This window comes from Pan paniscus, chromosome 1 (assembly GCF_029289425.2).
Source record: "Pan paniscus chromosome 1, NHGRI_mPanPan1-v2.0_pri, whole genome shotgun sequence".
In the NCBI taxonomy this organism is placed as follows: Eukaryota; Metazoa; Chordata; class Mammalia; order Primates; family Hominidae; genus Pan; species Pan paniscus.
In genome coordinates, this window is record NC_073249.2 from 39167772 (window position 1) to 39183521 (window position 15750).

A 15750-nucleotide genomic window follows, 5' to 3' on the forward strand; every position below is an offset into this window, starting at 1 on the left:
CGCTGTGAATAAGTAGTTTGCATTTTCAAAGTTAACAAATTGGATCAACAACAAAGAAAAGAAACCAACCATAGACAGCCCACCAGCGGATTGTTTACCAAAGAAGATGAAGCTCATGGCGATGGTTTGCAAACACCACCAGACTAGCTTGTGTAAATTCCCTTCGTTTAGTCATCGTTCTTCAGCCTGTCACAGATACTGAAGGGAAATGCAGAAACAGGAAATTACAGACTATTTTAAACAGCATGTTTTATTAAACTCACTTGCTGATGCACTTTATGGCAGGATGCGAGATTCAAGTGTTCATAACTTACATCTTTGCAAGTGCTTTTCCTAAGTGAGTTCTCCCAGCTCAAATATGGCAGGTACCCAAGGCTGGGAAATAATCTCCAAACTAGTAACTCTTTCACCCCAGGTCGTGTAGCTATATCACATAGAATTGAGACATTTTAGCCATGTCAAGAGAATATACCTTGCTTAGGCACTATAGCTAAGAAAGCAACGGAGAGGCATCTTGTAGTAACTTAAAAGATCCTTAATGCATTTATTTTAAACCACAAAATCAAAGTACAGCAATCTTAAAATGAATCACTACAAACCATACATTGTCTCTTATTATTTAAATACTGATATCATTCTTCTCTTCATGGGACAGTTCTGCACCTAGTTTAAACCATCATTACTAATGCCATGCTGAATGCTTGTCTCTGAAAAAATCTAGTAAAATTGGCAGGGATGTGATAACCTTAACTACAAATGAAATAACTTCAAATTTAAGGGGCTGTCAGAAAAATGGAATTTCACAACTAATTATTTCCAAAAAAGTCTCCTGCTCACCATTTGTTAGAAGGATATAAAAACCTAGCTGTATCACACAGGAATCCTTGTATCCTTGTCTTATATTTGTTGCGAAGTTGTTGTCTCTTAATGGTCATGTCTTCTACAAGTTGTCCTCTGCTCTGCTCCTGATACACAGAAAGGAAGTCACCAAGTGGAGCTGTAATACAAGTTCATAACTGGAGGGGTGGGTAGCCATGTCTTGATGGAGTTAACTATGAGCTCTAAAAATAAAGACTTTCATTCCCTTGCTTCACCATTTAACAAAGAAGCATGTAAAATGTTCTAAATTTCTGTTGTCTTAATAAAAGGTCATGCCAAAGATGCTTTCCCCTAATTTTCAATTCATTGCCAGGTAGTGGCATCTGCTGGTTTTGAATTTTTCTGTCTTCCTCCCATGTCCCCTGTCCCTGCAATCCTGTCCCTAGGACCCCTGCAAAGTGAAGTGTAGAATAATAGGATTTTGAGTGGAAAGATGATGATGAGAATTTTACCCTTTGAAAATCCCTTTGCCAGACCACCTTCTATAATCTGCCGTTTTTAGAAAGGAAGGACCAGAGACAAAGGTTAATGATTTCATTAATGATATGCGCCCAGATGCCTAGGGGAATAGCAATTAAAGGCACTCTTGGGGAGCAAGGCAACTTTCTTAAATGAAGATTTCCCCTCATTTATCTTTTAATAGTCTTGATTCTGTCATATCAGGTTTTCCTTAAAGCAGAGCACAGCAATGAGAGAAGGTGCGGCTTCCAGGCGCGTAGATAGCAGTGTGGGTGGAGGATGTCTTAGCTTTTCCAAGTTGCTCGAGATAAAACTATAGAATCCAGTTAAGAGGTATAACTTACTATGAAGGGTGTCCTGGCCACTCTAGGAAAATCTAATGGAATATCTCATGCATAAAAGACAATGCTGGGTGCATGGGAGGTGAACACAGGAAGTCCTAGCACTCTCGCCTACTAACAAGAGAATTTTTGTAGTTTGGATGGGTGTTTAGGAATTAGTATTTGGTGAAGAAATTTTTTTTTGCAACGCTATAAATATCCTGGAAACAAAAACTTCATGACTAAAAAGAACAGATTTTTATGCTCCTGGATTCAAATGCTTCACTTATCCTGCAGAGAAGTGATTCTAGTGGGTTCTACCGAACTGGTGCAGGCGCTCACAGCTCAGGTGAGTGCTACTGAAAATCACCAACTTTGTCATTTTACAGCTTTGGCCTTCAAGAAAAACACTATCTAGTAATGCTGGGGCTTTTAAAAAGCAGAAGGATAAGTCCTTTCGTTCATATTTAAATCTCCATGAGATATTACACTCATAATAAGAATGCTACATTTGACAAATTAATTAGTTTTTAACTAGCTTTCCCCTTTATCAAATATTAGCTCCTAAGAACATTAATACGGAATTGTATGGAATGCTACTAGCAATAATCTGTAGCTGTTATAACTGTTTACATATGGGTCATCTTCACAGTTTGACATTTCATAATGCAATCAGCTAAGATTCAGTATTTATGGCTTCGTGTTATACAATTTTTTTCAGAGACACTCCAGAAAGGAAAATCTTTACATTCTTTCAGGCATAACCTTATTGATCACCACATCATCTATTAACATTGTGCTTCTTAATCAATAGAAACTTAAACTTACGAACTAGGATCATTCTAAAACACCTGTCAGATTGGCATTTTAAAATACTCTTTAATTTAGAAAACTCCTGTGTGGCCACTATCCACTATAGTTTCTAGATGTTTTGAGTTTTTTAAAGGAGAGAGAATAATGGAAAAGAGAAACATAGCCAATAGCCATTAAAATTAAAAAAAATCTTAATGAATTTTTATCATCTTAATAAATATATATCAAGAAAACCTCACTTTATTACAACACATTCATATACAAGCATCTATTAGCTAAGTTTTGAACATCAAATGTTTATCAAATATTGAAAATAAAGGACAAAACATTACTAGACTATTTAACTATAACACAAGAAAATGTTTTAAAAATTGGTCTTTGTGGACAATTGTCCAAATGATCCTACTCATACACTGTATGAATGAGACCTATATTTAATATTAATAGCAATAATAAAAAAAGCTTTATCTTGGAGAAACTGGGAGGGCTTACTTATTTCCTTCGTTTGGCATTTGGTTTCTGTGAAGTATTATTTGAACAGGTCCAAGTCAATTAGTAAACTTGGAAATTGGAATACAGTTTAGCAGGAAGAGTTGGCTGGAGTGGAAGGAAGGGTGGTAGGAGGGCCACTCTGAACACTTTGCAAATGTACAAGTTAAAGATATTATTTGGAAAATGTAGACCAAATACATAGTAACTATTATAGATTAAGTCCCATTTCTCCAAAATAACTTTCAAAAAACTAAAGTCTTTACATTCTTTAAGATAAACCTTATTGATCACCACATCATTCATTAACATTGTGCTTCTTAATCAACAGCAAAGTTCATATATAAAAACCCACATGCTTTTATAATCTAAACAAGTGAAATGATGCAAAACAGAGAAAAGTATAATGCATGCCACTGGTTCGTGAACTTCATTGGACAAGAAAACAAAACAAAACAACCCGAAACCCAGAAAACCCCAACCCCAGCAACACACAGTTGCCATAGAAAAGCTCGAGCAGCCCGTGCTGCTTTCTAACAGCTCTCTCTCTCATTTCCTCCATCCCTATTGAAAAAACGCCGAATCCAAAATCAATTGGGCATCAAAAATAAAGAATAGAGATGTCGAATCAAAAGCTGAACACAATAGTTCAAAGTTAACAGTTTCCAAACCATATTGATCCACCCTGTGTTTTTTTTTTTTGTCCTGTTTGTTAAATCCCTGCTGTAACTCTGATTTATCCTTAATTTTCACATTGGCAAAAATTAAGATAAAGTAAGGCACCAAAAATCGCCCTGTATAACACCTCTCTAAAAGCCTCATCACCCATCACAGGCAAGCCAGAAACTTGCAGGGAATACCCTCTCTGTGTAAGACTGTTGATTGCCGCCCCTAGACAGGTGTGTTTCATTATGTTACATCCTATTTTCATCTGTCACACAAGACTGTTAGGTACAAATACTTAACAGCACCATTAAGCCATTTCATCTAGCTCCCTGTCTTCAGTCTTTTATTTAAAAAAAATATTGTATCATATAGAAGAAGCAGGTATCTTTGCTGGTTATATTGATTTGCTTACCAAATAACTCCCTAATTAATTGGCAAACATGTAGAAATTTCTTAGCTAGTGACAGGCTCCTTGGGGGGCAATGGAAATATTGCAAGGGCACATTGTCCCCCAATCTCATCTACTGATCTTTTCCGTAAGAAAACTATGATATACTTTTAAGCATTAAGTCAATCGTTTCCTTGGTAAAAATCACCACATTTATAAGAAGCTCGCTGATGCCTGCTATACAGATGTTTTACGCAATCTGCTCTCCAGGCATTAAAACGACACGGCATGTTCATGGCATAATTTTATCTGTTGTACAAAACTACAAAATCCATTCAAAATAAAATTTATGAGAGCTAACTGATCATGCTGTGCATGCTTCAAAGTTCGGTGAGAAGATGGCTCATATTTTACTTCCTTTGCTGCAGCACAGTTTGTTACTTGGTGGTGAAGCCTCCTTTTTCCGTAAGGATTTTTTCCAAGATTCATTTACATTGTTTCTTTCATTATATCCGGTCTCAAAATAATCATAAAATTGGCCTTTGCACTCAAAAGCAAGGTCATTTCCCACAGGTTCGTGACTGAAGGGGCCACCATCTCTGTTGGTGTCATTATTTGCTTTCTCATCATTTAATTTGGCCTTTTCCTGAACACCAAGTGATCTGACATTAGTGACAAAGATTTCATTGGCAGGTATCTGGCCATCACTCTTGTAAATAGATGCACTACCTACATCAAAATCCACCTGGTGGGAACAACTCGGTAAAGGCAAAGGGGGAGAGGAAGAGGAAGATGAGGAGGAAGAAGAGGCGGAGGGAGAGGAGGCAGCAGTGGAGGCACTTCCAACATTAGCATTGACAGAAAGGGGTAAATTTAGGTAGTGGCCACCACATTCTTGGTAAAAGCAGCAGGCATGAAACTTTTCACATTCCTCTTTGGCCATCCGTGGTCGTTTTCGGTAAGGGCAGTCTTGAGCCATAAACCACTCTTGGGCAGAGGTGCCATTGAAAGAGCAGGCAGGGAAGCACCAGTTATTCTGCATGATAATTTCTCCATGGATCCTTTTCATCAAATTGTTTATAAGGACAGATCTTCGGAGGTACACTTCAGGATCATCGATAAACTTTAGCTTTTCTAAGGACATATAAAGGATGTGGGCTCGTTCCTCAAAAATTGAGATGGTCTACAAACCAAAAAAAAAAAAAAAAAAGAAAAAAAAACAGAAAAAGGAAGAGAGAAAGCTTAGAAAATGGACTATATGAAAACATCATCATAGCATACTTCTTTCTTGGCACTGTCTGGGTCTGGGCATGTTGTGGTCTTGTTCCGCAGGGTTAATTTAGAGAGGCTGTCCCCCATTCTGCTGATATTCCCTTTCCTCACTTGGCTGGAGCACCCACCCACTTCCTGACTCACTGGTGTGGTCAAGCACTAGGGAATCGAGCCACAGTGCAGACCCCAGGAGGGACAGTTCAGGTGGTTTGATCTATTATGGCCCAGTAAGGAAGATGCTGAAACACAAAACTAATCTAAGCTATTAGAAGTCAGGAGAGGAGGTACTTTCAGAGTTGGGGTGAGCGGGGCGAGGGGTAGTGTTAGAAGCCGGCAGAAGGAAGATTCTGGTTGCTAGTTATGTTTTGGTTCTCGACCTGGATGTTAGTTACATGGGTATGTAACTAACCATGACCTCATGAAATTCATCAAGCTGTACTGATACCTGTACTTTTTTATGTGTGTCTATACAAATACACACACACAGACACATAACTCATATATTGTATATCAATACATGTTTTTAAAATGATGCCAAAATGCAAGTCATAATGAATATACTTCAAACCCTGGTCTAGCCAACAAGGAGCATGAGATTTGGCTTTTAATGCTGTCCCTCTTTTAATCCTTTGGGTTTCATACTTGCAATTATCCTTGCTTGATAAGAGGACACACTAATGAATGAGGCTCAGACCCTGACAGAATGTGTCAGTTGAAGGACCAAAGTAGGCTTCCTTGTGGAGCTGAGTGGGAGACGAGATGCCGAGAGGAAATGAGAGGGCTCACTCCTGAGCTGTGTGACACTGTCACTATGCGATGGTTGGTTCAAATCCAGTAGCAACTGGGAAACTGCTACAACCACAACACAGAAACTAAAAAGGAAATAAACTGCTTGTGTCCTGGGGACCAGTTATTCCAGGCCATCAAAAAAGCAAACTGGCACCATAACCTGAGGAGCTGTGAACTAAACCAGCCTATACTGACCAAAGGCAGGGACTACACATGCAGGGAAAAGCCCAGTACCTACCAATGCATTCTGCTGTCTTTTCATGAGCAAGGTAAAAGCAACATCTAAAGGATGAGGTGGCAGAGGGGGAAGGCAAGAGGAGACAGAGAGGAAGAAGAATTGAAAATCCTCTCTGCATTTCAGACAACTATGGTCTGCGCTTATACCTGCCTTGATTAAATCAGCAGATAGTTATTGAAGGAAGGTAACTCTAAAGAAAAATGAACTGATATTTCAAAAGCTTAGATGCCCAGATTCATAATTCTATGCAATTTCCCCATCTTGTTTTTTTTTTTTTAACTATACCTACAAAACAGTTAGCTTTGGTCTTTTCCTGGAAATGAAGTCCATGTTTCAACAAACTTATATGTAACCCATGTCCAGTGAAGTGCATATGTCTACTTGTATACACACATTCAAGGATGATGAGTCTACCCATAAGAGGTCAGGAAAAGCCCTGTGTAACCACCCCCATGTGGACACACACGGAAGTAGCATTGGCTGCAGGAGCCAGAACTCAGACTGGGGAGAACACGACAGGAAAGAACAAGTGCATTCCCCACACACAAAAGTGCGGAAGAACCATAACCCGAAACACAGTCTGAGAAATATTAAATCATACATTAAAAAAAATTCCTTGGATTACATAATTTTGACATTTCTGGGTAGAATAGCTCTTGCCAGCTTTTTCTTCAAGTAGTTGTGAAAAATAACACAGGACCCAAAAAAGCGACAACGATTAATGAGGCTCCACTGAGAAGTGGCTCATTTTCATTGCTTGGGTGAAACAATTTAATTCCTGGAAGTGGATCAAGCAACTGTTACTAAGTATCTTAAACTCTTAATAAAAATAATGACTATTAAAAAAACATACTTTATGGCTACAGCTGCTGAGTGGTGGGTGAAAATCCTCTTCTTCCACATACTTCCTCTTAAAGTATGTGATCTTGGATGTTGTTATAGGATTTGAAATTCCCCTGTAATGTGATCCTGTGGTAATAAATCAGATATGACAAATGACATGCGGTTTGCCAGAGGTTCTCCAAACAAAATACTTTCGTTTCCTTTCCTTCTAGAGGATAACTTGGCTACATATTTGTCTGTACATGTGGTGATTAAAAATAAACATTTGTCTTAATAGTTGCTATCATATGGAATCCTGTGACCCAGGCTAGGAAAAGATTTCTAGGCAATTATAGAGGAAAATCACATATTTTAGCATTTAATAAATATGCAGAATCTTAATTCTATGCAAAAGGAAACTGCAACATTCATAAAGGGGAGGAGTGTAATTTCTCTAAAATATATTAGTATTTATTTAAATTGTTTAATTAAATTCATGACAACATAGCACCACTGTTAAAGATGCATACATCTTTAACTGTAACCACTGATAACCAAACAACTTTGAAATCTTATTGGCTTTAGGTTAGTGAACAAATGGTTATCTGCACATTGGGATTATAGCATTCCTTTTTTTCAAAATACAAAATTCAAAATTTTAAAATTTGAATTAAAATTTTGGGTAACTAATGTCCTTTTCACTCTCCAAAATGTAGTATGCCAACCATGAAGACCACAGTTTTTAATCTTTTTTAACAAAACAGACTTCCTTGAGTACTTGTTTTATATTTTAGTTTCTTTTAAAAATAGCTAATACTGCACAAAAATCCAAAGGAACTTAAACTATAAGAAGAAAGAATCAGGAAGAACATACTTCTACTTTCTTGGCTTTAAATTTTTTTCCTACAATCCTAAAACCAATTGTGTGCTTTACCCATTTATGCCATAGGTTGCAAATTTTTTTGTGTTTGAAAAGTCAGACCTTGGTGATGACCTTGAGCAGTAGGATATAAATAACTTCCACAAGCTTAGCGTTCCAATAATGGAACACTGGGCATAAATGGGTTAACAAAGAAAAGAAGCTCATAGCTGCTGGCCCAAAGTGCAGATTCCTTTATATCTCATGGGATAAAGGTGTCATTGTTGAGCCCACCAGAGCTTTCATAGTTGTGAGAGAACCATACAGTTCCACAGGGTAGAAAACCAAAACCCAAACTCAGAGTTTCAATATCTGGTTTGGCCCTCTTAAAAATACAGACACATGACTTATATTCAAAAAGCAGCATGGGTAGAAACAGGTTTGAATGCAATTTAAATATCACCTCTGGTCCTCTCTCTGGAGCTCTGGACTCACTTATGAGAGGCGCACAGGCAGCCCGGGAAGTCCCTGGAGCTTTAGCTCTCCTGGCTCAGAAGGGCACCCCAGACACCACCTCCTGTCCACCAGGCTGGCTGCAAAGGGCAGCGAGGGGTGGGGGGGATGGGCGCAGGTCAAGGGCAATACCTGCCAGTGGGGGACCAGCTCCCCGGTCTCCCTGCAAAGGAGCTTGTGCTGGCCCTGGGGGGCTTGGGCCTCCGTAGCTGTCAGCCTCCCATAGTGTTTGGTACCCAGCAATTTCAGCAGCTCCTTCCGAGACAATGGGCTCGCAGAATCTATTCATGGACAGAACCAGAGTCATCTCTGACAGCCTCAGATCTGAAAAGAAAAAAAAAAAAAACAAGAATGAAGAAAACAGCCCTAATCAAGAGCAAGCCAAGGGACGGCCTTGGCATCTTCATTTCTTTGCTTTGGGAAACTTTTACTTCTCGGCCCTCCCCTTTACCCTGAAACATTTTATTATTTTTTCAAAGAAAACCTCAGCAAACTCTCTAGCTGCTATTAGCTCAGCCTCTGTGTTCAGCAATCTGCATTTCATGGGCGGATCTTTAAAACCCCATTTCTTATTGTTCTCAGATTCCCTTCAGCCCTCTTCTAGACAGCTGCTTTGCCTCCTAAACACATTTTCCTCCTGACCTTCCAAAGAAAATGTACTGCTAAGAAGCCAAAACCCTTGCGCTTCCTTTCTATTAATAAGGCAAAATCAATTTTCTAGTCAATCCCCCGGGAGTCTCCTTTGATGAAATCCACTAATCAATCAAAAGAAAAGGGCAGGGGAAGCAGAAATATCCACCGTAATTCCAACTGATGCTCTGAGGTTCAGTCTGTTCCGCTGCCCCCTGCACCCTCCTCCTCTCGTTTCCGCAGGCCAGTTCCTCTACAACATGCTGGGGCTCCCTCCACTTTCTTCTCCCAAAGCAAAGCAGACAGAGAGACACTTGGTAGTTGTTTCCACCAGCCCTGATCGGCCTGAACTGGATCTGCCTCCAGTCAAAACACTGCGAGATGAAGACAGAAAATTGGCTCCAGTTTCAAGCCGTGAGTTGCAGTCCCACAGGAGCCAAGCACAACATCAACGGAGCAGGCAGAATATTAAACAGGAGCCAGGCTCTGGGGCCAGAGGCAGCCAACAACTCTTTACACTGCAAAGCCCAGACACAGAGCAGGAACTTTCCAAGAGGCAACACATCACTGCCCTTCTCTCCAGTTCACGCCCTTCTCCCTTGGGCCTGCAGGGAGATGGGAGCCTCTCTGCTCTGTGAGGCTTCCTGGGCCCCTCGATAGCTCAGGCAGTGAGGCCGCTTTCATGGGGGCTCTGTGTCTTCACTTGGCCCTTTGCAGGTCTCAAGGTAGGGTCAAGAGTAAGTTCAAGGGAGAGGAGAGTCTGATATGAAGGTAAAAAGACCTAGCAGCCATAGACCAGTGGTGACAGTAGCACAACTTCAGTGCCTCCTTAACTGCCAATCCCTTCAGGAGACCCAAGCCCCCACTATCTCATTCTGTGGTTTCAAGAACTGTCACACAAGTGATGTCAGGCTTTCTGAAGATTGATTGTCTTTCAAACATAAACTAAGGGCCCAGTTCTTGCTTTCTTTTCCAAATTATACAGCTTGTAATGTTTCTGGGAAAGAGTGAATCTACCATTGTCTCGTGGGAGACTATTATTACCTACATGCTATAACAAGGGTCCACTTCCAAGGAAAAAGAGGAAAAACACCAGGGTAAGGCGAAATAGCATCATTAAAGTGACAATGTCCTTCTGGCTAAAAGAGCAGCTCTTGGCAGCAATGACTCTACCTTTCACCCAGTCTTCTCTCTGAGGTCTCAAATTCTGTCCCAACCACACTGAATAATGAAGCAAGATCTTTTGACAGACAGGGAAGGTGTACAGGTCAGTGGAGAGAATTAGGACTCAGCTGGTTTGGGCTGCTACAACACCTCCCCGTTCTCTTTTAAGATGCCCTCCAAAGAGACATCAGTAAGGACTTATTAGTAAACCTTAAAACAAGTGGGCAAAAGAAAGGTTCGATTAAATCTTTATAAAGAAACGATGGGACATGTCATTTATTTTTCTCTTTGAGTCATCAACAAACAAATTTAGCCTACATTGATTTAACAAATTAAGTCCTTCTGTCTATCATTTCTCAAACTCCTCATCCAAGTAGGGTATCAAACTTCATGATGATTTATTCCCTGGAAGACTCTCATGAAATGGTCCAGTTTCTTCACCTATTCTAAGAGACAATCATATCAGGAAATACTATTGCCAAGAGCACATGAATTACAGCTTTTCAACAGTCAGCAGCCCTTTCTTATTGAGAGAATCAACATTTTCTAGTTTGAAGTTTACACTCACTTTTGTGTTAGATCATGGGAATAAGATGCAAGCCTTTTGCCTATGCTTACTTTTATTTCATGTAAACAAAAGCAGGTTGTCAAACTCATGCCCCTTAAGAAAGAAAAACATTTGCAGGCTCCTGGCAGCAATTACTTTTGTTTAATAGGACATTATATGGGCCCTGTGCTGTTTTATGTTTGTCAGAGTTTGTTTATATTTTAATAACTTTTTGGTAGTAGCTTTTTTGGTTGTGAGGAATTTCAGTGTTTCTATTTGTTAGTATTATTTCCAGCATATGAGATCCTATTATGCACGTGAACTTGAAACATGGCATAACAGTATTTATCTTGGCTATTATTTTGTTCACAACATCTAATTTTACTAAGTTTTTCTTTTTTAAATTGAGAACTGTTACACACAAAACCCTAAACTAGAGAGGCTGAGTTCTGCAAGTGATTTATGTAAATCTGAATAAAACATGAATGAGTTGGGATTATTTGGGAGCGGGGAGGAGATTTTGCAATTGAGTCTTCCTAGTCTATTTAAAACTTACACTGGATGTTAACAAATTAAGAAGGCAAGTTGAATGTTCACGAAAAATTGGACAGGGCAGCGTTAAGCACAAATGCTTAACGTGAATCTTTCTTCGTATTATATGTAGAGATCTAAACTGTCATAATTCTCTGTCGGATAAGATTTATAATTCTGCTACTGACATCAGCAGTTCAAGTCCACAAATTCATGTTCTATTAATGTTAAATAAAGAAAAGGATATACATTATGGCAAAATTTATTTTCTAAGATCAGAGGTGATGGATTCAACAGGAGGGTGTTAGAGTGTGTTTTGTCTATGCATGGGTTTAAAAGATAAGAAAAAAAAAAGCCCTAACCCTTCATCCTCAGGCTCCTGAATGTCTGTTTTGACACCCAGGTGGATGTAGTGGAATGACACTTCCAGCATCCCCAGAAGACTGAGGGCTAGAATGCCAAGCTTTTCCAGCAAATGTTCGTAGTAAAGTTACCAGGCATTTCTACACAATTTGTTTTTTTCCAGATGAGTTGGGCTTGTTCTTTCCTCGAAGCAATTATGATGCTAATAGGAGTGGCTGGCACACAAAACAGGGTAGCTATGAATTCAGCGGCACCTTGAATCTAACAAGGGGCTCCAGGTCGTTCTTTGCTCACCTCTTCTTCCACCTGTCATTGAAAATTGGAGAGCATTTGATTAAGATCATTATAGCAGTTAGCAGTCTGATTCCAGCACTGGAAAGCAGGGAAGTAAAGGGCTATTTCCACCCCCGATCGATGCTGCCAGTTTTAAATGGCATCAAGCCCCTGACCTCCACATTGTCCCAAAATGATCTCAATAGCTTGTCCGGCTCCTGGTGGTGGTAGTGGAAGGGACTGGATGGGCGGAACAAAATTCTTCAACCCTTCTAAACAAACAGATGTCGCTTTTCTGCCGTTCCTGCAGTACACCTGTCTGCCCTGGGAAGTACATTTCTCAGCTGCAGCCCCGCGAGGCCAAGAGCTTGAAGCTGGGTCCTGTGGTTGGGGCTGCAGGTGCTGGGCCTAAAGAGCACGAAGGGGTGCTCCGATGCCCCAGCCCTGGTGCCCAAGGTGTGTGTGTGTGTGGCGGTTGCGGGGGTGGGGTCCGAGGTTTGGAGGGCCGACCTCTTGAAGGCGGGCGGCAGCCACCAACCACATCCTGGCTCCCGCACAGACACACCCCCGGGGTGTCGGTGCCGCAGCCCTCAGCCCCTCCCCGGGTAGCCAGCAGCGCCCGGTCGGCCGCTGGCCGCAGGAGAAAGTAAACAACACCCCAAGTGTCCGGGAACAAAGGCAAGTTGTCTTTCTACGGTGCCGCAGCCGTGTGCCTCTTCTGAAGAATAAGAGCTATTATTATTCTTTATGTCTTATCCTTTTTTTTTTTTTTAAACCAAGTTTCCTTCTAAGGGAAATAAACACCAAAGGTAGGATTCCAAGGAAATGACTCACAGCGGCTGGCAGGGCTCTGGCGGGGCTGGCCCGGGCCCCCGCGCTCCAGCCCGCAGCAGATGTCGGCCTGGCCTTCCCTCCCTCCCTTGCCGGCCAAACCCGCTGGAAGCCCGCGGTTGCGGGAGCGCCCTGCGCCCGTGGGACCTGGCGGCGAGGACGCCTATTCCCTGCTTCTGCGACCACAGCTGGGCACTCGGAAAGTTGCTAGGGCCGAAGAGGCGGGAGGGGAGGAAGGGAAGAGAGAGGCGGAGGCGTGGACCAGGCGGGCAGCAGCCTCAGCCCGCCGGGGAGGTGAGCTGAGGACAGAGGAGCCGCCGCCGCCCGCAGCGCGGCTCTGCTGCCTGGGAGGAGGGTGCGGGGGCGGAGGTGGAGGGGGACAGAAGGTGTCAGCTACTGCATCAATTCCTTTTTCTTGCAAACGCGCGCTCCTGACATCCACAGTCCCTCTCTCCCCACCTGCCAGGCGCCGCGGCATCCGGACCTGGGGGCACCCCTCCTACTTAACCCCTTCCCCTACGATGAGGGACTAAGCGGCCACGGAGGACCATGAGGTCTCACCAGAGCTTCTGACCCCACCCGCCCCTGGAGTTGTCTCGGTGCGCGCGGGTGGCAGCCCGAGCAGCCCTAGAGGAGGCGGCGGTTCCCGCCCTGGTGAAGGCGCCGCGGCGCACGCTAGCCCAGGGAAAAGCCCGCGCCGCCTCCGCGCCCAGCTGTGCCTTGGCCCCCACGCCGCCCCGACTCCGCTCCGGCCGCTGCGAGTCCACTCGGTGACCTCGGCACAGCCCTGGTGCCAAGAGGGCGCGCGGGAGGCCGCGTGGGTGCCCGTCTGCGAGGGCAGGAGCCCCGGGGGGCCCTCGCCCTCCACCCGGCCCGGCCCTCCCGCCCCCGCGGCCCGCGCCCAGCCCGGCTCTTACCGCGGGGTCAGCGGGGAGGCGGCGGCCGCAGCGCTTGAGCTGCTGCTGGTCCGCTCTGGGCTCGGCGCCAGCCCGGCCGCCGGTGCACACTCGCGGGTCCCGGCCCGGCCGCCCGCTCGGCGGTGACTGCGGGTGCGCGGCGGGCAAGGGTCCCGGCAGGTCCCGCCGCCGCGACTGGGGCGCTGCGCCGCCGTCGCTGCAGACGGTTATGGTAATGAGCGGCTCTGTCTAGCGAGGAGCGTGTGAAACCCGTCAATCCTGTTTGCCATTTCCCCGTGGATTTCCGAGGAGAGGTTCTGCAGGATGCCCCCAGGGTGAGAGAGGGAACATGACAAGCGCGCCCGCTCTCCCTCCCTCCCTCTGCTCCCGCCGCCGCCGCCGCTCCTCAGGCTGCACACGGGGCGCCTTTCCCGCACCCCCACCCCAGCCCGCCCCCTGCCTCCTTCCCTCCTTCCCGCCCTCCCTCCTCCTTCTCCCCTCCCCTCCCGGTGCCCGGGGACACGCGGGCCCAGCTCCAGCCCGCAGCCCAGACCCCACGCGCTCTCGGGCTCCCGCCCTAGCCCTGGGGGCTCGGCTCCAGCCGAATAATGTATTCACTCTGCAACCTTTCGAGATATCTTGTCTTTTTAAATTTGGTTTAGTTTTGTTGTTGTTGTGTGTGCGTGTGATTAAAAAAAAAATCTGTGCCTTTCCCACCCTTTGCAAAAGACTTTCTTCTCCTTTGCCACAGCAAACGGAGATGAGAAACAGATGTCTTTGCAGGACCAAACAGTTATTCTCCCTCGCCGCCCGCCCCCGCCCGTTTCCCTCCTGAGCTGCGTACGTATTTAAAAAAAAAAAAAAAAGCAACCTTGGTCCTGCTGCAACTTGAATTGGCAACTCTTTCTGGGTGGGGAGCCTCCAGGGAAAACCTCCAGGAAATAAAAAGTAATACAAGAAATTGTCCTTGCTCAAGAGAATGTAATTTAAGCCTTGGAATCAGAATATTTTGCAAATAGTAATTTTCTCCTATAGTGGCCTCAGTTTATTTTTTAAAATCATTAATTCATAACTTCTGTCTAGGGACCCCTCCATAGTCGAGATGGGTCATTTCAGGTGTAATGAAGGCAGAGGCTTAGAAGGCATAGACCTAATAAAATCGGGAGAAGGCACCTGCACAAAAGTGTTACAAAGACTATAATGTTTGTTTACTGCCACTATACCAGATGTGCTAAATATAACACTTCTTTAAAACAGTGATCCTCCGACTGTGAAAAACCAAACCTCTGGCTGCCTGGCTCCCTAGGAATCAAGAAGACGCACAGACTGAAAATCAAGGGAGGAAGGAACAAGATCAAGGATGAGGATTAGCATCTGCAAATTGAACTCTATCTAATTTGCATGTTTATTTCTTAGAATTGTAATTAAATTTGTGTAATAAATGTTTTCCATTTCATTTGTACACTTAAAACTTGGGTGACTGACATGCAGTTAAGTGAATTTCCTTTTTTTAAAAGCAAATATAGATTATTCAATAAAGCAGCAAACCAATATTAAACATAATTAGAACTAATCTGTTTTGAAGGTGTTTTTGTTGAACTTTGTACATTAAAGACTCTCAGAGGTTTTAAGGGTATTAGGAAGCTGAGAGATGGCAATTATGCTTAAAACAGATGAACCCAACAGCCTACCAAAAGCATTATTTCATTTTTTCCTAAAGACATTCCAGGGTTGCATGCCTAAAATTGGGAATTGGGCATCCATCTTGGCTTTATTCTGAACCATATTAAATTGCATTGGCTCATGCATGATGTAGGCCATTATGATGATAATTTAAGAATTGTAAAGATGCCATTTTGTGCAGTCAATGGAAGTTGCATGTCCAGGTTAAGAGTAGAGTATAATTTTCATCTGGGTGGGAGAGGAGGGTTAGGAAAGGCACAAGGGCATTTAAAGCAGTGCAAGTACATAGAAATCCAAATTTCCAAATAATCTAAAACTGGTTATT

General features: G+C 43.3%; 2 protein-coding genes across 5 annotated transcripts; one reads left to right on the forward strand and one right to left on the reverse strand.

Annotated features, from left to right (window-relative positions):
• Positions 1-514: 514 nt before the first annotated feature.
• On the reverse strand, positions 515-14187 carry SERTAD4 (SERTA domain containing 4). Of its 4 annotated transcripts, XM_034946043.3 has the most exons (6): positions 13764-14172; positions 11997-12048; positions 9307-9511; positions 8640-8831; positions 7167-7282; positions 515-5197 (listed from the first exon to the last, which is right to left on the reverse strand). In XM_034946043.3, the coding sequence occupies exons 4-6, from the start codon at positions 8812-8814 to the stop codon at positions 4418-4420; spliced, it is 1071 nt and encodes a 356-aa protein (XP_034801934.1). In that variant the 5' UTR covers positions 8815-8831; positions 9307-9511; positions 11997-12048; positions 13764-14172; the 3' UTR covers positions 515-4417. The 4 variants fall into 4 exon arrangements, with proteins under 4 accessions (XP_034801934.1, XP_034801946.1, XP_063453411.1 ...); XM_034946055.3 differs by lacking the exon at positions 11997-12048 and having other exon boundaries at positions 13764-14175; XM_063597341.1 differs by having other exon boundaries at positions 8640-9511; positions 13764-14096.
• LOC100984080 (putative uncharacterized protein SERTAD4-AS1) lies at positions 12831-15550 on the forward strand. Its single transcript, XM_034946106.1, has 3 exons — positions 12831-13140; positions 14494-14582; positions 15000-15550. Exons 1-3 carry the CDS (start codon positions 12909-12911, stop codon positions 15000-15002), a joined length of 324 nt encoding a protein of 107 aa, XP_034801997.1. The 5' UTR covers positions 12831-12908; the 3' UTR covers positions 15003-15550.
• Positions 15551-15750: the final 200 nt, after the last annotated feature.